Source organism: Typopeltis vanoorti, chromosome 18 (genome assembly GCF_054136105.1).
Source record: "Typopeltis vanoorti isolate ZY-2024b chromosome 18, IOZ_Tvanoo_1.0, whole genome shotgun sequence".
In the NCBI taxonomy this organism is placed as follows: domain Eukaryota; kingdom Metazoa; phylum Arthropoda; class Arachnida; order Uropygi; family Thelyphonidae; genus Typopeltis; species Typopeltis vanoorti.
The window spans coordinates 87,944,475-87,969,604 of NC_143566.1; the positions used below are offsets into that span (position 1 = coordinate 87,944,475).

General features: G+C 35.8%; 1 protein-coding gene across 3 annotated transcripts in view; it reads right to left on the reverse strand.

Moving 5' to 3' along the window:
• Positions 1 to 19,957, reverse strand: part of LOC150096907 (kelch domain-containing protein 4) — a 106,233-nt gene extending 86,276 nt beyond the window's left edge. For all 3 annotated transcript variants that reach the window (XM_090408275.1, XM_090408277.1, XM_090408274.1), the window contains exons 1-3: positions 19,757 to 19,957; positions 9,916 to 10,007; positions 926 to 1,004 (exon numbers count right to left, since the gene is read on the reverse strand). In XM_090408275.1, coding sequence (XP_090264401.1) covers positions 926 to 1,004; positions 9,916 to 10,007; positions 19,757 to 19,864 — 279 coding nt within the window. In that variant the 5' untranslated portion in view covers positions 19,865 to 19,957. The remainder of the gene's footprint in view (positions 1 to 925; positions 1,005 to 9,915; positions 10,008 to 19,756) is intronic.
• Positions 19,958 to 25,130: the final 5,173 nt, after the last annotated feature.

Consider the following 25,130-nt stretch of genomic DNA (forward strand, 5'->3'; position numbering starts at 1 on the left):
AGGAAAACGAAGAATAGTTGTCTGGGAGTGCTGGAGTAAAGTTAAATTGGTAGCTCAAAACAGAGCTATCTGGAAGAAACAAAACATGAAGTGGATAAGTAAGCATGCCACCAGGTTCTGTGATGTGTAATTGCACGTTACTGATAATGATGATGATTAGATGGAATATATCTAGCTGTTTGCTGATTATGCCAAACTGGATGGGACCGTAATAAACAAAGTTGATGCAGAAATCGTATAGCAGAATTTGAACAGCTGGTGGGCAAAGGTTAATAGGTGCCAATTTAATGTTGCAGTTTAATAATAATAATAATAAAAAGCAAGTGTGATGGTACTTGCTTTTTATTATTGGTGAGTAACAAAGATTAGTTTTTTTTGTTGTTGTTTGTACAAAGTGATTACTAAGTGGAATAAGTTAACAGAGGTGATGTTACTGTTCCCCATACACACAACTTTCTGATATCTATCACACAGCTGATTTCCAATCTGATTCACTAATCTGATATCTAAACCCATATGTTGCAACTTAAATATCAACTTATCATGCAGCATTCTGCCAATGCTTTGCAAAAAAAAAAAAAATATATATATATATATAATTTAGATTAATTTGAATAATGAATATATATATAGTTATTCTTTGCATATAAGTGCAAAAGCAGTAGGCATTCAAGTTAAATGAATTTATGGAAATTCATTTATTTACAGATTCATGATAGTCATCACAGCTAAAATGGATATATATATATATATATATATATATATATATATATATATATATATACACACACACACACTAAAACGGAGTGATGACTATCATGTATCTAACATTTCAATAAACATGCAAGCAAATTAACTATGAAACAAGAAAGTTAATGTTCACCTTCAACTGAATAAAAGTCAATTAACTTGTTACAATCATTACCTTATTGCCATTGAAATATTCACCACCAAACAATATCAATTCATCTCTGTCAGGGTGGGCATTCAGAGTGAAGCTACTTCTATACAACAAAAAATAAATAAAATATATTAGTATTATTAGAAATAAATACAAATATATTATTACAAAGGATTACTTGGAAGTTGAAAATCATGCTAAAAAGTAAAGATAAAGAAGTTACACACTGTGCTTTGCATCGATGGATGAGGATTGGTTTGGCTAGGAAAACTTGCAGTTAATGGTGGAAAGTGAGTTGAAGTTTAGAAGGAACTGCAAAAGTTGACAAAATAACTCAAAGGATTACTTGGATGTTGAAAAATGTGCTAACACGTAAAGAAAGGGAGAATATTGTCCCTCTCTTTACTTGTTAGATTTGGTCACCTAGGTTTCTTGGGGATCAGGAAGTGGTGGAGAGGATTCAGAAACTAGTGACTAAGCTGGTGATAGGTCTATAGAATGGCTCTGTAAGGATAGAAAGAAGGTTTGCAGGTTGCAAATTTTAGTTGTTAGACAGAAAAGAGGGGACATGATAAAAACTTAGTTATTTAAAGGAGTTTTTATATCATACCTCTCCTTAAACAAGTTTAAGGAGAGGTATGATAGGTATTGTGTGTATAAAGGTTAGTATGGATCTACCTCGATGAATCTTCTGACTCCATGGAGATACCTGTGTAATAATAATAATAATTATTATTATTATTCAAAACCACCATGTACTTTGATATAATAAATAAAAAGAAGTTTTTGATACAGTATGATCTTTAAATCAATTCAGGAAGTAAGTTTGCAATGACTACTTTTTTTAGGATAAAAATCAAATGGGACTTATTGGTTTCATTTAGATAAAGCATCCACTCTTGATAAATATTTTCCATTCAGAAGCAAACTTATTCAGATAGATTTTATTTACTATTTTTTACTATTTACTTTTATTTACTATTATTTTATTAATTGTTATTGTCTTTCATACATAACTATTTAAATTTCTTTGGTTCACTAATGATATTGCATTACTTAATCCTGTTAGTAAACAAAGGGTGAAGTATCAGCAAAAGTTACAGGTGATGAAAATACACAGGAAAGTGGATTAAACAAAATTGAGTAGGTTTTTTTTTTTTTTTTTTTTGTGAATGGAGATAGATAGATGTAGTTTGACAGATGAGAATGTGAGAACAGGAATGAAAGTTGGACAAGAAAACAGGGAGAGCCATGGAGATAGTATAAGGAGAGTGAATTCCAGTACTGAATAGAAATGAATGCATTCATTACTGTTTAGCACAGGAATGGGATGGCCTAGTGTGCATAAGAAGTACTTGATTTAAAGGAAATGCACTGGGCAAAGGATAAAGATAAGCAGGTGTTAGATAAGGGGTGGAATGGGTAGGAGTGGTTATTAGTATTACATGGGTATCTCAATTCAGTCAGAAGACATTACAGGTGAAAAAACAACAACCTTCACTCTCTCTCTCTCTCTCTCTCTCTCTCACACACACACACACACACACACACACACACACACACACACACACACACACACACACACACACACACACACACACACACACACAAATAAATATCATATCTCTCCTTAAACTCATTAGCTGTTAGGACAATCACAGCTCTGGCAATCCATTCCGCTCATCAACCACTCTCCAAGTAAAAAATCTGCGCACTCTTACACAACTTCCAGGGGTAATCCCTAGTTCTTTCTCTGTTTGACATGTATTGCAAAATTTCATTTGTGTTACTCTTACAGAACCCCTTTAATAATTTATTTTAAGTTTCTATCATATCCTATCCCTCCTTTCTGCTTAGTAACCTTCAACCTATCCTCATGGAGCATTCCACAGGCTTGTGGTCACCAGCTTGGCTGCTTGTCACTAAATCCTCTCCACCACCACCTGATCACTAAGAAACCCAGGTGACCAAGTCTGTGCAAAGGTCAAGATATGCAGCCAAATCATAGCCTTATAAAGAGGGATAAAACATTCCCTATTTTTTTCCTGTTGTTTTTCAACATTCAAGTAATCCTTTCAGCTGTTTTGCCAACTTTTGCAATATGCCCTCTGAACTTCAATTCTTTGTCACTAACCTCATCAATTTCAGCAATCCTGTACCATCAATGTGATATGTGTGTGATCTTTTCAACCAAAGTGCATAATTATATAAGCAAAGTGGATATTAGAGCTAACATTATTTCATTAAAGTGCATAACCTTATACTTTGCAACATTAAATGAACACCATAACCCTTTGCCCATAATGCCAATTTATTTAAATCATCCTGCAGAATATTTACATAGCCCTAACTATGGCACTCCCCAGTTCTACATCGGCAACTGAATAACTCCCCTTAAATCATTCCCTATCATTAATTTGTATATCATTAATATACAAATTAAACAGAGTAGCAGCCCTAGTATAGAATCCTGAGGCACTCTTGTCACTCTTATTCTCCTAGATACTACTCCATCATATACTACTCTCTGGTGTCTGTCAACCACAATCCTATCAATATCACCAGCTTCATATCCATTCCCATTAGTTCCAACTTCTCTTTGCACTTCTTTGAAACATTGCCAGAGCTGAAACTTACATTAAACAACCTGGTCAGAAGCAGTGCTAATTCTCTTGAACATTCAGGTATCACACGGACTAAAATGTCATCCAGTCCCACTGCTGTATTCACATTGATGAGTTTTCAATATGCTGAGTATCTCCTGTTCACCTACCTCAATTCTCACACCATTCTCCTTCACATCAGCAACTGCAAAATTTTCCCCTTGATGAAAAGTGGCAAAGTGATCACTTAAGAAGAACTCAACTATTGCTTTTGTCACCTTCCTACCATCGGAATTGATTAAAGTCAACCTTCCGTGATCATTCTTTTTCTTATTTGCTAAATAATAATAATAATAATAATAATAATAATAATAATAATAAAAAAAAAAAACTCTTTTGAATTTACTTTGAGCTGCTTAGCAAATTTTTTCTCATAATTTAATTTGGCCTTCCTTAACAAACCGTCCCCCTTCTTGCCTGCAATGTGTACTGCTCATGACTATGCATTCTATTTTTGCAGATCCTGCTTCATATCTCTATGTACTCTGATACTGATTCTCTTAAACAATCCCCATGTAATCATATTTTCTTTCCCTGAAGCTTCTTAAGCCTGGCCGCTGCTCCAAGATGCCTCCTAAATATCTTATAATTACCAGCTTTATACTTCAGCATAAATGCTTTCTTTACAGAGAATTCCACACAGGTTTAGCAACCTCACAGAACCAGACTGCATGATCACTTTCACTAATGGGAGGCAGAACATCCTTGGTTATCAATACATCTTCTAATACTATTACCAGGTCCAGCACTTTCAAACCCCTGATACCCTCTATGACATGCTGTTTCAGGTAATTATCCCTTATAAACTATGAATTCCACTTCCATCTTGCCATGCCTCCTCTCCTCCCTCCAGTCTATGTCTCCACAGTTGAAGCCCCTCCCCCATATAACTGCATGGCTTGTGCTGCACTCATTGCACTAATCTGCCAATGCACGGGATCTGCATCATCCTGGTATAACCTCTGGTCTACAGCAGTAACCAACAATATATTTTGTCTTCTTGGTTTCTACCTGGCACCAGATAGCCTCGAATTAACAATTTCTCTCAGACCTAAAATCCTCTTTAACACTGAATTATGTTGGTTGAAATTTTTAAGCTATCATCAGCAATATGACACCTCCTGTATTCTATCTATTCTCCATAAAAATACAACATCATTTATCTTCTGGCTTTGTAAATATATCATTTCCTGTTAAGTATGTCTCTCTGATGTCTATAATTTTTGGTCGCGTTGAGCTGACTAACGCTAAAAACTCCTCTCTTTATTTCTAATACTTTAGGCATTTGTGTATGTGCATTCCAACATCCCCTTGGACTCATTATTACCCTTGTGAGTCATTACCAGCCCATTTAGATTTGAAACCTGTGAAGCTGCATTTAGTATTGCATAATTCTTTTCATACATACACTCATTTATCCCAAGAATGGCTGAACTCACAGCTGACTGCACCCCCCCCCTCTAAGTACTTCTGGTTTCCCTGATTTTGCACTGCAACCAAGAAGTGAAGAACACACTCTCTCTCTCTCTCTCTCTCTCCAAACACCTAACACCAAAACCATTCAAATGCAGTCCATCAGGCATATATACTAGTTTTTTCATCCATTAAAATCACTCCATACATTTATAAATTGCACACCATTCCACCTGCATAATCTTCTCACTGACTTGTTAGCAATCATGGCCCTTCTTCTCAATTCAATCCTCTAAGACTGCAGACTCAATCATTACTTTCTCACTCTTCTTTTCACTTCCATCAGTAATTCTTTCATATCTTTTCTCAATGCACATTTCTCACTTTTCAAATTATTTATGCCATCCAAAAAAATCAATTCTTTCACTTCTTCACTCTGCAGACTAGCTGATTCACTAACCACCTGGGAAACATGTTTTCATTACTTTCTCATTAAATAAACCTTCTATTACTGAATCTTCATACATCACATTCTTCTTGCTTCCAGTTTCTCACACTTTCATACTTTACCCATTCCCCATTCACTTTTCTTTCATTCTCCCTCCTGCTGTACCCCATGCCAATCATTTCTCCAGATGCTCAAAACTCATATTTTGTCTTGTGAGGGACTCCACATGTGTGCTATTTCTCTCCTCCTCCTCACCTGTCACCTAATCATCAACATTATCTTTTTCTTTCATTCTTTCTCCTGCTGTATCAACTCCACTGTATTCTCTACAACACTTTCGCTTTCCTGCCTTACATTGTTAATATTAGTTACTTCATTCTCCCACTTTCAACATGACTTGCATTTCTTGCACTTGCACATGAAACATTTCTGACATTCGCTCTCAACTCTCACTAAATTATCATAAACCATTCACTCATTGCAATGAGTACATTGAATACTCGCTACATCAAATGATATTCCTCATGCTAAACTCACTAAGCAAGAGGCTTTGGCAAACATTTTCATATGCATCAGTGCCATGTAAAAGGTACAGACACATTTTGAAGGCTATCACATATTAAAATTTGCAAACAAGCACACACAGAACTTCAAAGTTGAAAGTAAGTCCTTTCAACTTACTAAAATAAAAAAGAGTTATCTATAAGCCTCGTGCAGCTGCTACTTCCACATGCTATCAAGAAATACCAAGAAAGTTATAGACTGAGGAACAAATTGCTATGTTTAATTACAAATGGCAGGAGTATCAGAAATAAGGGAGACAAAATTGTTGCAGTGATTGAGTTTATTTATCTGAAAATAGTTTGAATAAGTGAAACATGGCAGGATTAGAATAAATCCTGATGGAAATAGAAATAGAGGAATATGATATTGTATGTGAGAATAGAAAAGGCAAGAAGGGGAAGGTACTGCTGATGACAGGGGAGAATTATATCAGCATAAGGTTTGAGATATAAGGAAGAAAAGTGGCAGTGTGGTGGAGGTTGATAGGATAAGATATTTAGTTAGGTGTTGCTATAGGCTGGGGAATGCCGAGACAAAGAAATGTATAGGCAAACTGGCTTAGCGAGCAAGAGAAGGAAATGAGTATTCAGGGAATAAGGGGAATGAATGTCTTGAGTTCTTAAGACAAGGATTCAGTGTCTTAGATCTGATCATATCATCAAATGTGATGGCAAATGAGTGTCTTATCTCCCTCCCCCACCCCAGTTAATGAGAGTAACGATGGGGAAATCACCTGGGTTGCAGGCAGTCACATGAGAACTTCAGTAAAGAAGGAATATATGTGGAACTACAGGGCCAGTGATTATGAAAAGCTAAAGAGAAAACTAGGAGCTATAGCATGAAGAGTGGAGGGAAATTGAATGGAAAAGGACACATATGCTGTGTGGGCAGTGATAATGAGATATTTAATAGAATCAATGTGGTGTATTCCAAAAGTGAAAAGGTATACAAAGAGCAAGCAACAAAAGTGACTTGATTTGTAAAGACAGCAAAAGTACAGTGTAAGCAGAAATTACCCAATGAAGTGAAGAATACTAGTGAGTTCTTTGAATTTGTGGAAAGTAGAAGAAAGAGGAATGACTATTCATGGATGATGTTAATTGATGGCAATAGAGGATACAGAGAATATAGCTGAATCAATGTACTCATTCTCATGAAGGTGACATCATGAAAAGCTAGAGTACATTTCGTATGGTGAAGGAGAGACTGACAGTGAGTAAGCAAGAGATATGAGTAAATTTGTGGTAGGACTTGAAAACATATAACTGCATATCTTGAAGAAATGCTCCAGGAAATTAACAGCGCTCTTGGTGTACCTGTTTAACATGAATCTTGCAACAGGACCAGTTCCAAAGGAGTGAAAGTGAGAAGTAGGGGATAAGAGGATGATGCAAATTATAGGCCAATCTGTACATCTGGAGTTGTTGTTAAGAGGAAAGTCACTATCCTAAAAGAGAAGTGCACAGGAATCTGTTTTGGGGCCATTACTGTTCAACTTCTATGTTAATGAAATTGGACAATAATGGCCTTTGTAACAATAATATCTGCATCATCATGAGCAAAGATTGCAGAGCAGATGTTGCAGCCCCTTTCACAAGGAACACAAGGAACTGCGTTTAATGCTGCAAAGTGTAAAGTCTTGAAATCTGGCAGGTAAGACGGGATGCAGAGTATACAATTAATGAGGAAATTTTGGAAGAGGTGGAAGAGATAAGACATCTGGGAGTAATGGTGGACAGAAACTTGAAGTTTAGGGGTTACAGTGCTAAATTGTAAGATTTCAATAGGGTATGAAAACAATGAAGACTTTAATATGTAGAGACAAAGAGTTTATGGTTTTCTTATATAGAGCCTTGATCAGGCTGCATATGGACTATAGTACAGATGAAGATATCTTAGAGAGGGGTACAAAGAAGGTTCACTAAGCTGGTATTTGATATGGAATATGGGCTATGAGGAAAGATGAGGGAATATAACTGTAGAGTCTTGTGAATAGAATAAAGAAAGGCGATATGATTGCGATGTATAAGTTGGTGAGGGGTTGTTACCAGATTAATGTGGAGGAATTTGTTCACAAAGCAGCATTTCTCAAACTGTGTTCTGTGAGATATGAATGAATGTTTCATGAAAAATTGTAATTAATAATTTAAAAAAATAAATTTTGCATATTTGTAGCATATACCACTTTAGTATCATTATAATTTTAACATTTTTTTTTCAGTTATTAATATACTGGCACAGACTAATAATCAAACAGATTGCAGAACACTTTCTTTTGGTGAGATCTGCATAGAGGTAATGATCAGTGAAAAAGTAGCAATGTGGTGATCTAATATGCCATTCACATGTAATTTAGTCTGGAGTACACAGGTTGAGGGGAGGGGGTAGCGAACTGATATCATATGTCGTTTAGGTGGATGAAATGCTGACACAGGTTGTGTTGGTGGTGCAATGTGGACTGCCTTCACAATGATGAGATTAGTAAGTAAGCATAATGCATAACTGAAGTAACACATTCTCATATAAATATTATTTTGATAATTATCAGTATTTCAAATTATTATTTTGAATGTGTTCCATAAATATACTGTGAGATGAAAAGTGTCCCATGAGTAAAAGAGTTTGGAAAATACTTGAGTAGAGGGAGACAAGGGCAGACAAGAATTATTGCATGGAGAGTGGTTGGGTGGAATGCACTGCCTGAAAGTATAGTGAGTGTAGAAACTGTTAATGCAGTTTAATGCACAGTTTGATGATCTTTGTGCACAAGAGTGTTGATCTCATTCCACGAATGTGGAATGAGATCATTGGGTCTTTTGACACAAAGGAAGTCAGATTTTTTTTTTTTAATATTGATAATAATCTTCACGGCACGATTTGTTACAGTATACATACAGCAATAGTGAGAATAGTTTAAAATTGCAATGGAGAACATAAAGAACTAAAATTCTAATTTGGCACCAGAATGACTATCTCCCAAACTTTTGGCAAATTGATACTGCCACACCTATTGAGGTTTAGGAATATTTCATAGATGCTGCTGATTGTAAAAATTGACTTGTAATGACTTCTTTGTAGCAATCCTGTGTTAAGAGGTGTCTAAAACATGGTCTACTAGTCTGGACTGACTATAACGATGGTGGTGAATATAAAGTTTCTGAGGTGGTAGTCAGCAGATCTTCCTGTCTGTGCATAGTAAGCAAGGTCATAAAGGACAGTTCATATACTCCTGAATGTGATAAAGAATTACATTTGTTAAGGGCATGGATAAGGACTGCTACTTTGATATGCTTGAATGTGGAGTGGAGAATGTACTTATTAAGCACTAAGGATATCTTTATAGATGTGCTCTGACAGTTTTACTGTGGTCTTGTGTATGAAAGTCAATGATCAGAGGGGTGGGGCATTTAGTGCTATTTATTTGGGGGGGGGGGGGTTATAGCCATTGGCTAAAGCCAAAAGGCAGACAGGTTCAGTAGTAAGATTGGTATCATTGAAACAGATAGCCTTGGCTCTATGTGTTAATATTTATAGGATACCATAGGACTTTGCTGAATCAGGGACTTTAATTAATTTTTATGTTGTCTGCTACAATTTTATACTATTCTGACTATTAAGTAATTTTTATGATTTGCATATTGTGACAACTGCTTATACATATAATAATGTACATGAAGTATTTAAGTATAGTATTTAACAGTAAAATTATTTTGCTGCAGAAATTTAATGGATAAATATCAATTTCATGAGATAGCACTTCACAACTTGAAACTATGGAATTTCAATTTTTTAAGAAAAGTTTCACATCTGTAATTCATTCAGATCCAAATTCAACTATCTGATATCGCAATTTTTTTTTAATATATTCATTTACTATTTATCAGGTGTTCAATCTATTTCTCTCCAATGATTAAAATTTAAATTACCTTGCTGATGGTGGCTGTACAGTCTCTTCAGTTACCAAACTGCGTTTTTTGTCCTCTTCCTGAAACTTAGCAATTAACTCTTCAATATCTTCCTAAAAAAATATTAACACCTCCATAAAAAAAAGTCATTCTATATTTTGTCATTCCATACCATACATATATAAAAACAGTCATTCCATACCATATATAAAAACAGTTTCTGCAGCAGAAGTGCCTTCTTATAATTAAAAAAAAATTTGGAGGGATTTTAAGAGGGCACTTTTTTGTTACACACTCATGTGCTTCATGAGTGCCTTCGCATGCTTGTCTGCATCCACCATTATTGCTTTAGTTTTCCTGACTTTGCACTTTCACACTCTTGGTGAATATAGCTCCAAATCCATTTAAGTACAAATCCATCAGAATTGTACAATTTTTTCCATCCATCAAACTCAGGCCATAGGTCCACAAACTCTACATCATTCCTTCTGCACAACCTGTGCATCAATTCATTAGCTATCATCACTATCTTTCTCAGTTTGCCTCTATCATAGCATGGCAGCAGACTCATCCTGTTGCTCTTCTTTTTCACTTCTTCCAGCAACTGTTTGACATCTTCTCCCATACAATATTTCTTGCCTCTCAGGTCACTAGTTCCAGTCAAAACAATCAATTCTTCCACACCTTCCCTTTCTGCATTCTGACAGTATTACTAATATGAATTTTTGCACAAGGGAAACAGAAACAAGATTTTGTAGCACTTTTATGAAGAATTTCCTTCATCATAGAATGGCTATAAATAATTATTTGCTTATGCTCATTCTCTGGATTATTCTTACAATTTTCGTTTTGGCTTTGGACTTTGTTCTTCCCCCCCTCCCTGTTTTTAGTTCGACTGATCTCCTATCAGTTTTGCAGCCATTCAATCTCATGCTTTTGTCCTGTGAAGGACTACCTGTAAAAATGCAATTTCTTTGTTCAGGTCTTCTGCACTCTCCTTCTGCCATTGCACTTTCAGTATTATCACTGAAAAATAATAAACGCTCTCCTTCCACAAATCTTTCACAACTTTCATGATGAGTACATCTCACAAATTTTATGCTGCACAAAATGATGCAAATTTAGCTCACCCAACAAAGACATCTTGGCCGCCATCGTTCTGCTATGCATAGGTGCCATACCAACAATAATTCTATATTTAATTTAAGGAAATGTAATGCTTTACTTACATCTAAATAATTCAGTCTATCTTGCATACTTAAGGCATGAAGTGTGGCATATGCCATGTTTGGTCTCCAGAGGACAAATTCCAGTTTCCATTATTCCCCTTCTCTACTCCATGCAATGAAAGAGTAATACCCTTCAAGGTCATGTCATACATATTTAGAGATCCATAACCTCTTCCATTTTAAGGTACATCAGTTAAAACAGTAGTGCACTAGCACTGCATGCCAGAGAGTGGTTAATTTAGAATCCCATGCTTTGGACTTCCTCTGATTGAAGATTCCCTTGCTCCATTTAGTAATATTCATTTACTGCATTTACCTTTCTCCAAACTCTGATAATTACTCAGACATCTTAACATTCCTTTCCATAAAAATCAACCAGTTGCAATCCAGCCATCCAAGTGGCAAGGTTATCTTCCTAGGTGATCTCAACATCCATAATTCCAACTCTTTACCCTTTTCCAACACCAATGACCAAGCTGGATGAGAGGCAGATATCTTTGCAACAAGCAATGATCTCACACAAATGATTCATTTACTATCTACACAAATTTCTGATAACTCTCTTCACTCTCCCAATATCTTGGATCTCTTTTTATTTAGTTCTCCTTCCAGATGCACAGTAGAGGTCACCTACCCTCTCAGGCAACTCAGACCACTATCTTGCACAAGTCTTCTCTCTCAAAGAATGGCCTTCCTCAAGCCACTAGTTACTGTGCATCCTCTAACACTAAAATGCCAAATGGGATGACCGCAGGAATTTTTAATTTTCCTTTCCAATATCTGACTACTGCTTCAGCTCATCCAACTCTAACACCTGCTCTGAACAAGTCACAGAAATTATCCTCACCATTATGAACGCCTTCATCACCCATTCCACCCAAAATTCTCATCTGCTTTCCAAGCCCTGGTTCAATCAAAAGTGTATCAGAGCAGTCGAAGAAAAAAAATTCAGCTTACTACAGGTGGCTCACATCATGAACCCCAGCTTAATACTCTGCCTAAATTAAAGAATGCAACAAATGCAAAACAGTCATTAGTAAATCTAAATATGATTTCATAAAGGCCAACATCAGAAAACTTAACTACTGTCCAAATGGAAGCCATGCTTCTAGCCCCTTGCTAAGGCTGTTTAACGCAAGTTCTGCACACCTGTACTTCCACTCCTCTCTCATCCTCATGGTACCACTGTCACTTCACCCAAAGATATAGCTGAACCTCATAGGATTGCTCTTTTTCTTGAACTCCTGCATTGATGATCAAGGGAAATCACCTCCTACCATACCAGCATCTGACCACCGTATGTCTCCTGTTTTGAAAAAATTTTGAAGTTTTTCAAAATTCAAAATTTAAAGTCTCCTGGTTCTGATGGAATCTCTCCAACTGTTCTCAAACGTTGTGCTCCAGAGCTAATACACATTCTGTATTGACCACACAATCTATTACATATTCATATTTGTAAATTTAGGTACACAAAAACACACGTGTTGAACAGATTATTTTATTAATTACTAATAAAATAAAACTTGACGTTTTGACCCCTATATCGAGGTCATCATCGGAAGAATACAACTGTATAAGGAACCAAGCTACATGCTACATACCCAGGTATACAGGGCATGAGCATGTAGCTTGGTTCCTTATACAGTTGTATTCTTCCGATGATGACCTCGATATAGGGGTCGAAACGTCAAGTTTTATTTTATTAGTAATTAATAAAATAATCTGTTCAACACGTGTGTTTTTGTGTACCTAAATTTACAAATATGAGTGCTGATCACCGTCTAACCTTAAAAGAAAGAATCTATTATATATCATCGTCATCACGAACCATGGGCTCACTGCCCGTTGATGTCTGATGCCTGTTTCACTATCTTCTTCCACTTTTCTTTGTTCAGTGCACAGTGTCGCAGTTTTTGTACACCCATTCCACACCAGTCTTTTATATCATCTATCCATTCTCTGTATGGTCTACCTCTTCTGTTTAAACCATCCAAAATACCAAACATAAATGTCTTTATCTTCCAGTCCTCACTCATTCCAGATGTGTCCAAATAATTGCAGCTTCCATTTTATAATCTTCTGCATTAGATTCTGTTTTGGTTGTATCTTCTGATAGAGCTTTTCATGGGTGATTTTCTGTACCCATCCTATTCTTAGAATCTTCCTGTAACAAGTTTTTTCAAATGCCAAAATTCTTTTTCTTGATTCCTTATTTATTACCCATGTTTCAGATCTGTACAGTACACCACTGAAGATGCATGCTTCCAGTACTCTTAGTTTTGTTTGCAGACTGATCACCTTACTTTTCCAGATGTTATCCATGGCCTTTAGATTTGTTCTTCCCTTTGCAATCCTGATCTTTATTTCTTTTTTACAGTCCAAGTCATATGTCAGTTTACTTCCCAAATATGTGAATTGTTCTACATTTTCTATATCAGTTCCATCCACTTGTATCTTTTGTTTCATGTTCTTCTCACCAAATACCATTGTTTTTGTTTTTTCCAAGTTCATAACAAGTCCAAATCTCTTCCCTTCCTCATTTAACAGTTTCAGTGTTTTTTGTAGTTCTCTTTCGTCTTCTTCAATAACAACAATGTCATCTGCAAATCTCAGATTGTTAATTCTCATTCTGTATACAGATATTCCTTTGGCATCTTCCTTCAATTTTTCCATTGCTCTTTCTAAATGTGCGATGAAAATGCTTGGTGATATTGGGTCTCCCTGTCTAGTACCTCTGCTTGTTTTAAACCATTTCTCCAAACCATCACCTATTCTAACTGCTGCAATTGCATTCTGGTAAACATCTTTTAGTATAGCTATTAGTTTCTTATCAATTCCATAGGATTCCAGAACTGCTAATGTCACTTTCTGGTCAATACTGTCAAATGCTTTCTGAAAATCAACAAAGCAAGTATATATGTTTTTGTTTTTTCTCCTAGCTTTCTCTGCTATAAACCTCATTGTCAAAATCTGTTGAATTGTAGTTCTATCCTTCCTAAATCCTGCTTGCTCGTCTGCAAGGTATGCTTCCAATTGTGTTCTCAATCTTTCTGTCAATATGATCATCATCACTTTACCAAGGTGACTTATCAAGGCAATTGGTCTATAATTTTTACATTCTAGCTTATTTCCTTTCTTGTATAATGCTACTAATATTGATTTCACCCACTCCTCTGGCATTTTCCCTTCTTTCCATACCATATTATATAGTTGGTGCATTTCTGTAACCATACTTTCACCACCATATTTAATCATTTCTCCAGTAATGTTATCGTTACCAGGACACTTGTTGTGTTTTAGCCGTCCTATTGCTTTTTCTACCTCTCCTCTTAAAATGTCCATATCATGCTCATTACCTGGTGGTGATATCTGCTTCAATTCTTCAGTCAGTTTCCCAATGCTATCTGAATCTAGTTTTTCTTCATATAACTCACTACAGTATCTTGTCCACCGCTGTACAATTTTTTCTTTATTCATCAATACTTTGCCATTTTCATCTTTAATTGTGGTATGTTTTGGTTGCCACTTTCTATTAATGATTCTGATCATTTTGTATACCTCCCTTGTTTTATGCTCTCCACAGTACTGTTCTATATTGTTGCACTGGGCTTCTAACCATTTCATCTTATCCATTCTGACTGCTTTTTTCACCTCATTACACTTTCCTCTATATTGCTCTTCTATTTGCTCTGATGTATCCCTTCTTATCTTCAACATTCTTTTCTCCTGTACTAACTTCAGTGTTTCTTATGTAATCCATTTCTTCTTGATCTTCTCTTCTTCTGGTACTGTTTCTTCAACTGCATCTTCTATCACCTTCATTACTCTTTTCACTCTTAAATTGAAGTTTTTTTCTTTCTCCACACTTTATATATATTATATATAGTTGGTACTTATCCCAATATGTGGAAGTAATTACATATCCAGCCTATTCTAAGTAGTGGAGAAGTTCTAATGTCAAACTACCAATCAATTGCCATCACCTCAGGCCTCTCCAAGATAATGGAGAAAGTCATCAACAGCCAACTTCTCCATTACTTAGAAGCCCACCAATTAATAAGCAACCACCAGTATGCATTCCACCATTCCAGATCCGCAGCTGACATCTTTGCTTACATCACCCACCATTGTAAGTGTGCGACAGAAAGGTTTGGAGAAACTTGTGCTGTGGCTATTGACATGTCCCAAGCTTTAATCATGTCTGGTACTGAGGTTTGCTAAACAAACTGCCATTCTTTGGTCTACCTGCTGCCCTAATTGGATTTCAGGCTTCCTCTCTGGTCATTCAATGAGTGTCGTGGATCAAGATCATCTACAACCAATGCCTTACACTGATCTATATGCTATCCTTCAATGGGGAAAGAATAATCTGGTCATATTCAATGCTCTGTCCTATAACCAACACACAGTCTTGCCTCTTCTCTCTCAAAAGAGATCTCAGCTCGCATTCTCTGACTACCAGCAATACAAAATCACCAGACAAGATCAGATCTCTCTGTTTGGATTAACATTTACCTCCAGTCTCTCCTGGCACAAACACATGACATCAACAGCTTCCTTTACATCCAAAAAACTAGGCATTCTCTCTCTCTCTCTCTCGTTCAATATGCTATTTTACATCCTCTTCAATATCATCTAACCACTGCTGGATGTAAAGTCCCCTAAAGTCCTCTATCCAGTCCTGTCCTGAGATTTTCTATGCTATTGAGTTCCAGCCATCTCTTTAATCTCGTCCTCTCACTGTCTCTTTGGTCTTCCTACAGCTCTACTTCTGGGATACCATTCAGATATCAACTTCATCCATTTTTTAGTGTTACTTCTTGCAATATGACCTACCCATTGCCATTTGGATCTTTTAATGGCTGTTATAATGTCTCTTACCCTAGACTGAGCTCTTAATAACATAAAGTTTGCTGAATTCCTCATATACCTTTTGCTCACAGTCTCTCATCATCATCATGCACTCTCCACAATGTCACATTCACAAAAATGAAAAAGGTTTATGAACTGCTCATTAAATATCTCAAATATATCATCCACAGCAGTTCTTATACCATTTTCTCCAATCAATGTCATCCTACCATAACTTTTTTTTTTTTTTGGCTTCATTAGTTAACTGCTACTCGTACTTCACTTTTGCTACCCTTACCAACCAAGTCCATCCTCGTTACCTGTTCTTTGTAATCCTCATAGAATTGATTATTACCACTCATCTTATGTTGCCTCCATAATGTCTTTTTTCTCTATACAGCATGCTTAATCTCTTCATTCATCCATTTCACACATACCTTATTTAGCCTTCTGACTCTTGAAATACATTTAGACATTGCTTCTACTAGACAGTTCTTGAATATTACCCAAACAGCACTGATCTCCTTTTCAGCTAACTTCCTATTCCATGCTACACCTGCAAGCTGTCCCCTGTCTCAACCTATCAAGCTCCCTTTTTATGAGAAATTTCATATTTGTTCCCCTAACTTCATAGATCAGCTGAATTTATATATATATATATATATGAATGACTGAGTATATCAATATAAATTTTATGTATAAATATATTCATCCTCTTAACTACATACAAATCTCAAATGTCCATGTTTATTACAATACTGCTCACATGCTTGGGATGGAGCACCTGAAACTTCTCTAAACTTGATGTTGCCCATAGGAGAGCAATTCAGTTCAGATGATCCCTATCTTACAGAATCACTTCAATCTCCATCTCACAGACAGTTTTAGTTCTGTGTCTATTCTACAGGTACTTCAATGGTCACTGCTCAAATTTCTTCTTTTATTCCATCTACCTTTTTCCATTCCATTTCAACAGCCCAATATTTCTGTTTTTATTAACTATTATTTTACCACTTTTTCTGTATAATAATCAGAGTTCAATGTAATACCATCTTTATCATCATCAACTTCCTGATATGGACCCTCAAGGGATGTACATAATATAATGACAGTACTATATGTTTAAGCTAACATAATATATAACTAGTTTCTTATTAATAATTTTTCTCCAAATCAATCTGTTATTCTTCAGATTATGTATGATCTTATATGTATGAAACTGCAAGGGCTGGATTTTGATATAGCATGTAAAGTGGTAATGAGGTGTTTGAGGAAGTAATAGCAGAATGCATACCTATAATCCAAAAAATAACTCAAGTGGGAGTTAAATGGATGAATACCATCATTAAACTGGAGCTACAAAACAAGAAAAATTTGTGGAGGAAATTCAGGAAGAAAGGTGGCTAGCAGGCACATGGGCAGTACAAAGGCCAGAAGGGTAACCAGTGTGGTAAGAAAGGTAAACAACAGAGTATGAAAGGAAATTAGCAGAAAAAGACCAAAGATAATCCCAAAGAATTCTTTTGGTATGTTGCAAGTAAAAAGAAAAATGTTCATGGCAGAATGATTTTAATGAATGCCAATGGTAGAGGAGAGGTAACTGAATCAGACAAAATAGTACAATTACTAAGCGAACACTTTGCAAGAGTGGAGATATCATCCATGTGGAGATATTGATATCTCTATTGATATCATGTTACTGCAAGAGATATCTTGCAGTAACAAGAGAGGCAAAGGCTTATATGTATGGTGACTATAAGTCCTTTATTTCACTGTTCTGTACTTCAGATTTTTTTTTTTTTAAATAGCCATTCTGTCCTTTATTTTGTGAACTGAAATAGTAAATTGAATATTGATGCCAACATATTTAAAGATGCAATTCATAAATTTTACCAAACCTGCATTGATTATTTAAATAACTGGGACAGCTTTTTCGTGGAAATGGAAGTATTTGAAAGGGTCCTACCATGAGAAATCCCTCTGTGGGAGAAGATCGAGGAAAGCGTTTTGTTCATTTTGTTCATTTCCAGTCACTTGGAACTTAAATATAAATGACAGCGAACTATTTGATAAAGTTTCATGTATTAAAAGTTATGTCACCAGTGAAAAGATAGAAGAATGGAGACAAAATGCCGAGTCCTGATGATGCAGATGGGTTGGATTTTTAAATATTTTGCAGATAAACACGTATCTTTTAAAAATATTTTAGAAGTAAGAAGATTCTTGTTCCATTGTATAAAGCTCTGATTAGACCACACATGTTTCTGACATGAACTACTGTGCACAGATTTCGTCACCTGGTTTTCAAAAGGATGAAGTGATGTTGGAAAAAAATATAAAGTGAATATAAGCAATAGCTCCTTTGTTTACTTCTATATTGATGGATTACATCACTAGAACTGCTGTTAATGATGTAAATAAGCCAGCTTTAGAGCAATTCTGATGTAGCATACTGCAGAGAACCTGGTTTGCTAGAATGCCTGAATAAATGGATAGCATCTCTGCTCTTCTCTTCCATCTCCAGAATGTGGGTTTAAATTCCATTGTAACATGACTGTTTGTATTATCTCCTAGAAGTAGTTTGCTTCCGTCACCTAGTATGAGACCAGCATTCACTGCTTATTTCAGGTCTACAATGACCTGAGGGGCATACCATTCTATATCCAGAGAAGATTCCTTAATTAGTCTGTCCTTCCACTACACTGATGTATCATGGGTATAAATCATAACTTCTGGGTCCTGTCATTATCATTTTATTATTATTATTATTATTTGACATCTCCAGGGAGTCCAAAGACTCATCGAGGGAGAGTGTGCCAACAGCATCGAACGAATGGTCCCCTTCCAACTACTAACCGCGCTCAAACTTACTTAACTGAGCCATTAGTATCAGAGGCTCTACCAATCGACCAACCTTTGCCAGCTTGATGTATTAACATTATTATTATTATATGAGTATCTCCATGAGGTCAGTAAACTCATCACAGGAGACCAGTAGCACACTCAGGATTTAAACATGGGGAGATGGGGGGGGGGGGGGCAAGTTGAGTAGACGATTTGAGAATATACAATTGCATACAACCTATGACTGAGCATCTGCAATGATCACTAATTCATAAGCAGTATAGAAATGGAAGACATGACACAACATAAATAAAAAAAAATGAATTTTAATTAGAAAAAGATTTTTGGAAAATTTTCTAGTGTTTTTTTCCTTTTTCTTTGGGGGGGGGGGGGCACTGATCCCCCTCTGGGTGCACCACTACAAGAGACCCAGCCTATCCACACAATACCTATCATACCTCTTCTTGAAATCATTGACAGAGGAAGCACTCACAACTGAGTCAGGCAATGCATTCCATTCATTCACCACTCTCCTGGTGAAAAATCTAATCTTCACACACTTGTTAACCATACTTTTCCTTAATTTCCAGTGATGATCCACCATTATCCCACTGCTGAAATATTTTCCCTGCATCAATCTTATAAAAACCTTTTAGTAGGGGATATAATAGTAACTTAAATGTTACTATTATATCCCCTATTCTCGGCCTATCAACCAACTCTCAATCTATCAATGTAGAGATCATTCCTTACATCATTCACACATAAGTATTAATGCTAATTCCTGGGGTGAGATCTTATCTTGATACTCTAATACAGAATACCTGAATATGTTTTATTATTATTATTCTTCATTAACCCATTTAAAAAGTTATTAGCATGTTAAAATTTACTAAAAAAAACTTCTTGACAATGCTGAAATACTTGTTACCACCAACCTCGCCTATAGCTGCCAACTCTTTTTTCAACTTTTGCACAGCTTTCTTTTCAGTTTTTGCGGCAGTTTTCTCTGCTCCTTTACCTTTCTTTTTGTCTTTCTTGCCCATGATTCAATTTTTTTCTTTTCCAGAAAACCAAACCTGAATATCACATATTTACCACAATATCAATAATCATAAACACTATAACGTTAGAATTCACGTGTACTACAGTTACTGCCATCTGGAATGTTCAAAGTAGTTTTAACACATAATAATTCTTATTTTAATTCTTCAAGATAAAATAGAACAAAATATGTTTCAAGTAATTTACTGCGAGTAGTTTATATCAACTATTGAATGATTAACCAGGTTTGACTCATAGACTTTTAAATCATTAAAATTGGATATTCTCGGTCATGTTTCGCTGTTTGTGTGGCAGACATTAAGACAATCTTTTAATAACAGCCATATATATATATATATATATATATATATATATATGGAAAATTTTGAGGAAGAAGCTATAGCACAGTCTATCCTAAAGCCACATGTGTGGAGGAGATATATTGATGATATTTTTATTAATTGAAAACACATCCAGAAGGATCTTGAAGAATTTGCACATTTTCTGAATAATCGCCATTCGAAAATCAAGGGCAGTAAATTACTATTACTAGATTAACTTATTATTATTATTATTATTATTATTATTATTATTATTCCTGATACCTCCAAGGAGTCCGAAGACTCATCGCGGGAGGACATCTTCAACTGTCTCTACATCTTACCTCTACTACGAATCAACGCCATCTACCGCCCACCTCCAACACTACCACAACTAGTAATTTTTGTCTGTAAATTGCGTGTGTTCTGAAGGGCCGATTTGTATGTATGAGGGATGAAAAACCCGAGTTTCCGGGAGAAAAAACCCTGCTATTAACTTATTTTAAAAAATACAGCGCTGGAAGATTTACATTAGAAGTTTACAGGAAACAAATGCACACGAGTAGGTAGCTACATGCACGTTCTTTCCATCACTCCCCCACAAAAAAGGTATTATCAAAACCTTAAGAAATGTTGCTCTAAATACACCGATAATGATGAAGTAAAAGAAAAGAAGAACTTCAAATCCTATTTGACCAGTTCCTCGAAAATGGCTATTCAAAGAAGTCAGTAAAAAGTTTTCATTTTCCTATTAAAAAATCAGCTAAAGCCTATTATCCCATATAAGAAGTAAGCGAGGCCTGCCAGGGCCGACCATCTCGGGGGTGCGATGGGTACAATGTACCCGGGCCCCACGATCGAGTGGGCACAGTCGGTACACATTTGCGGAAACGTATTATATTTCGAATGTGTATTTTTTTGTTTTCCTGTGCCAAAATCATTTACAAGTAAGAGGTTTTACAATACGTTTATTTCGAATCCTTTAATTTTTACCTTTGAAAAATATTTTAGGGCCCCAAAAGGTTTCTTTCATCCTGGGTCCTTTATAGAGAAGGCCGGCCCTGAGGTCTGCTTCTTATACGGGATAAGCTTATCTACCTTATGGGGGATTGAGGGGGAATTTCATTCTCTACCGGTAGTCAATCAGAGATAGCTCGTCCTCGCCAAGGACTATGCTGTAATAACCCTTATACTCAAAAAAAAAAAAAAAAAAAGGCAGACCTAGTAATAAGTCATATTAATTTGTTGGTAGGAAGGTGACTGAACCAATAGAAACAGTTGAGTTGCTGAGTGATCATTTTGCAAAGGTGTATCATCCATTTGGTGAGTTCACAGTTGCTGATGATACAGAAATCAATATCAACATTGAGGTAGACGAACAGGAGGTGTTCAGCATATTAAAAAAATATGAATGTGAAAGCAGTAGTGAGACTGGATGGCATATCAGCCCGTCTACTACGTGAATGTGCAAGAGAACTGTCATTGCCTCTGACGAAGTTGTTCAATCTAAGTCTCATCTCAGGCAAGGGATTCGACAGAGGACAAGATAATACCATTACGTCAAGGTGGCTCCAAGACAGAGGTAGCAAACTTTAGACCAATTAATATATCGGGAGTGGTTATTAAAGTACTGAAAAAGTTGTTGAAAGGTAAAATAATACAATGAGTGGATAGAGATGCGATACTTTATAATTGGCGGCATGACTTTATAAAAGGTAGGTTCTGCCATACTAACTTCACAGAACTGAATAAAGGAAATGGCTAACTATGATACTGCTGAAATTTACAAATGCATTTGACCGAATATGATGAAAAACTATTACAAAAAGTTGGAGCAAATTGGAATGGATATGAAGCTACTAGAAGGGATGGTGGGATGACAGACATCTGAGAATAGTATATGGTGGAGTAAAATTTAAGAGAATCAGGGTTATCTAGTGGAGTGTCTCAAGGTTCTTTACTATGGTCACATCTCTTTAATTTATATATCAATGACATAGGAAGAGATTCAAGAGGGAATATTCAGTTGTTTGCTATGATGCAAAACTAGGGAGAGCAATAGTTGATGAAGGTGATGTATATATATCCTGCAGGAAGAATTAAATAAATTGTCACTCCAAACAAAGGATAATGATTGCCAATTTACTGTTGCAAAATGTAAGGATATGCACATCAGGTTGAAAAGGTTGCAAGTCAATACAATCATATTGATGATATTGGATTGCAGGAAATTGATGAGGCTAAGGACTTGGGGATAATGGTGGACCAAGAGTTGAAGTTCATAGAGCATATCGCAAAAGTTGGTATAATAGCTATAAATATTATTTGGATGTTGAAAAACATGCTAACAAGTAAAGAAAAGGAAGTTATTATCCCTCTTGATAAGACCACGATTCAGTCACATCTTCACTGCTGTACACACATTTGGTTACCTGGGTTTCTTGAGAAACACGAAGAAGTGGAGAGGATTTAGAGATGAGTGACCAAGATAGTGACAGGTATGTGGAATACTCCCTACAAGGATAGATTGAAGTTTGTGAGTTACAAAGTTTATTTGATAGGCAGATAAGAGAGGATATGATAGAAACTTTTAAGATATTAAAAGGGTTTTACAAAATCGATAAAAGTGAAATTTTTCAACATATTACAAAAGTCAGAGAACTAGAGGTAATCGGTGGAAATTGTGTAAAAATATGGTTAGTAGGGTGTGTGAAACCAAATTTTTTCTATGGAGATTTGTGACTGAGTGTAATGGATTGTCGGAATTGGTTGTAAGTTCCCTGACAGTGAATGTATTCAAAGCGGCCTCGCCTACTCCCTATACGGGAATAAAAGGTGTAAGCTGATTTTTTTGAAAACTTTTATGTCTCGGCTTCCAATCATTCAATCTACTTCATATGTCATCAGTGGCGGCCCGTGCATAAGTACTGCGCCACTGCAGCACCCCCAAGGAAAAAATGAAAAAATTAAAATTTGTTTGTGTTTATAAATAATAACAATGCTTACAACATTATATAAATGCAATACATGTTAAAGGTTACAGCTTATGTTTTGACATTGATTGAATAGTTAATAATTGAAATTGTTCGATTAACGCTTTAGATTACGAAACAAATGTACTGCGATCTAACGCCGATAGTTTGCGCTTGGCATTGCAAGGTTACTTCATTCCCAACTGTAACTGCTCAAACGGCCGTGTATTTTTAGTATGTTTAAGCGCCTTATTTCTGTGAGATATTATTATTATTATTATTTGACACCTCCAGGGAGTCCAAAGACTCATCGAGGGAGAGTGTGCCAACAGCATCGAACGATTGGATCCCTTCCAACTACTAACCGCGCTCAAACTTACTTAACTGAGCCATTAGTAGCAGAGGCTCTGAAATGTTTATTATTGGAGCATGTGCGTGGTGAACTATTTTTTGTAAATCTTATTTTATTTTGTTAAAATAAAATTATTTATTTATTATAGATACAAGGCTAAATTATGACGAGTGTCACTGTTGAAAATATGAAAAGAATTATATTTTTTCAATTATCGTTACACAAACAAATGCACTGCGATCTGCCGATGTTCGTTTGCACTTGTCATTGTTATTGATACGAAACTTTTATTATTGGTGTTTGTTCGTGGTGAGGATGAAATACTTTTAACAAAGCAATTTTTAATATGTAAATTTATTTATTAATAAATTCGTTACTGATAAGGGAAAAAAAGTGGTTTTTTTTTTTTTTTTTTGTATATGCAGCCAGTACCCCCACTTAAAATTTTCACTGGCCACCACTCTATGTCATCCTCCTCATCATCAGCCATTGTTGATCTACTGCTGGATGAAGGTCTTTCCAAGATTACTATAAAACTGTCTATCCATGGTTCTCCTTTCCCATGTCACTCGTGCAAATCTGATGATATCATCAATTCACACTGGTTTAGGTCGGCGTCGTGGTCGTTTTTCCTCTTGTGGAATCCAATCTAATACTTCTTTTGTCCATCGTTGATCTTGTCTTCGAGCAATATGGTCAGCCCATTGCCACATCAGATGTTTCACTCTTCCTATGATGTCAGAGGCTTTGGTTTGGTTCCTTATCCACTTATTCCTTTTGTGATCCAGTCTTTTGATACCAAGCATACTTCTTTCCATACTAAACTGTGTTTTTAATTTTTAAATTTCCTTTGCATTTAATGTCCACTGTATTTAACCAACGTATTGGTTAAAAACATTGGTTAAAAACTTTTCTCTTTAGGCATAATGGTAGTTGGCTTTTGAATATTGAATGCAGTTTTCCAAATGCTTTCCATCCAAGCATTGTGCATCTCTAATTTTATTCAGGATATTTTGTTCCATTGATATCTGTTGTCCTAAGTATGTAACGATCTACGTGTTTAATTTACCCATTATTGATTTTTATTATTTCTGGTTGGACATAGCTATTGAACATAACTTGGGTCTTCTTTAGGTTTATCTTTAGGCCAGCTGTTTTGCTAGCAATTTGGAGTTCATGGATATGAGTCTGTAATTAATATGCAGTTGAAGTAAAGATAACTATGTCATCTGCAATGCGTAAAGGACTTAAGTATCTTCCATTTATCTTCAGACCTCTCCCTTCCCAATCAAGAAGTTTGAATATTTCAAAAGCAGAGATGGTTCTATTGAAATGAATTGCTGCTGTGGCATTGGTGTATGCTGATTTGATGGTCCTGGCATATGACTCCACTTGTTCGTATCATAATGCTTTAAGTATTGCACAAGTTTTACTAAATCAAAAACTTTCTCATAATCAATAAACCATGACAAAATGGTAACTGATTCATTACACCATTCAATAATCTGCTGTACAACTTGAATATGGTCCATTGTACTAAAGCCACTTCGATAGCCTGCCTGTTCTTTTGGGTGTGTTAAGTCTAGAGTCGTACAAATCCTATGAGCAAAGGACTTTTGTAAAC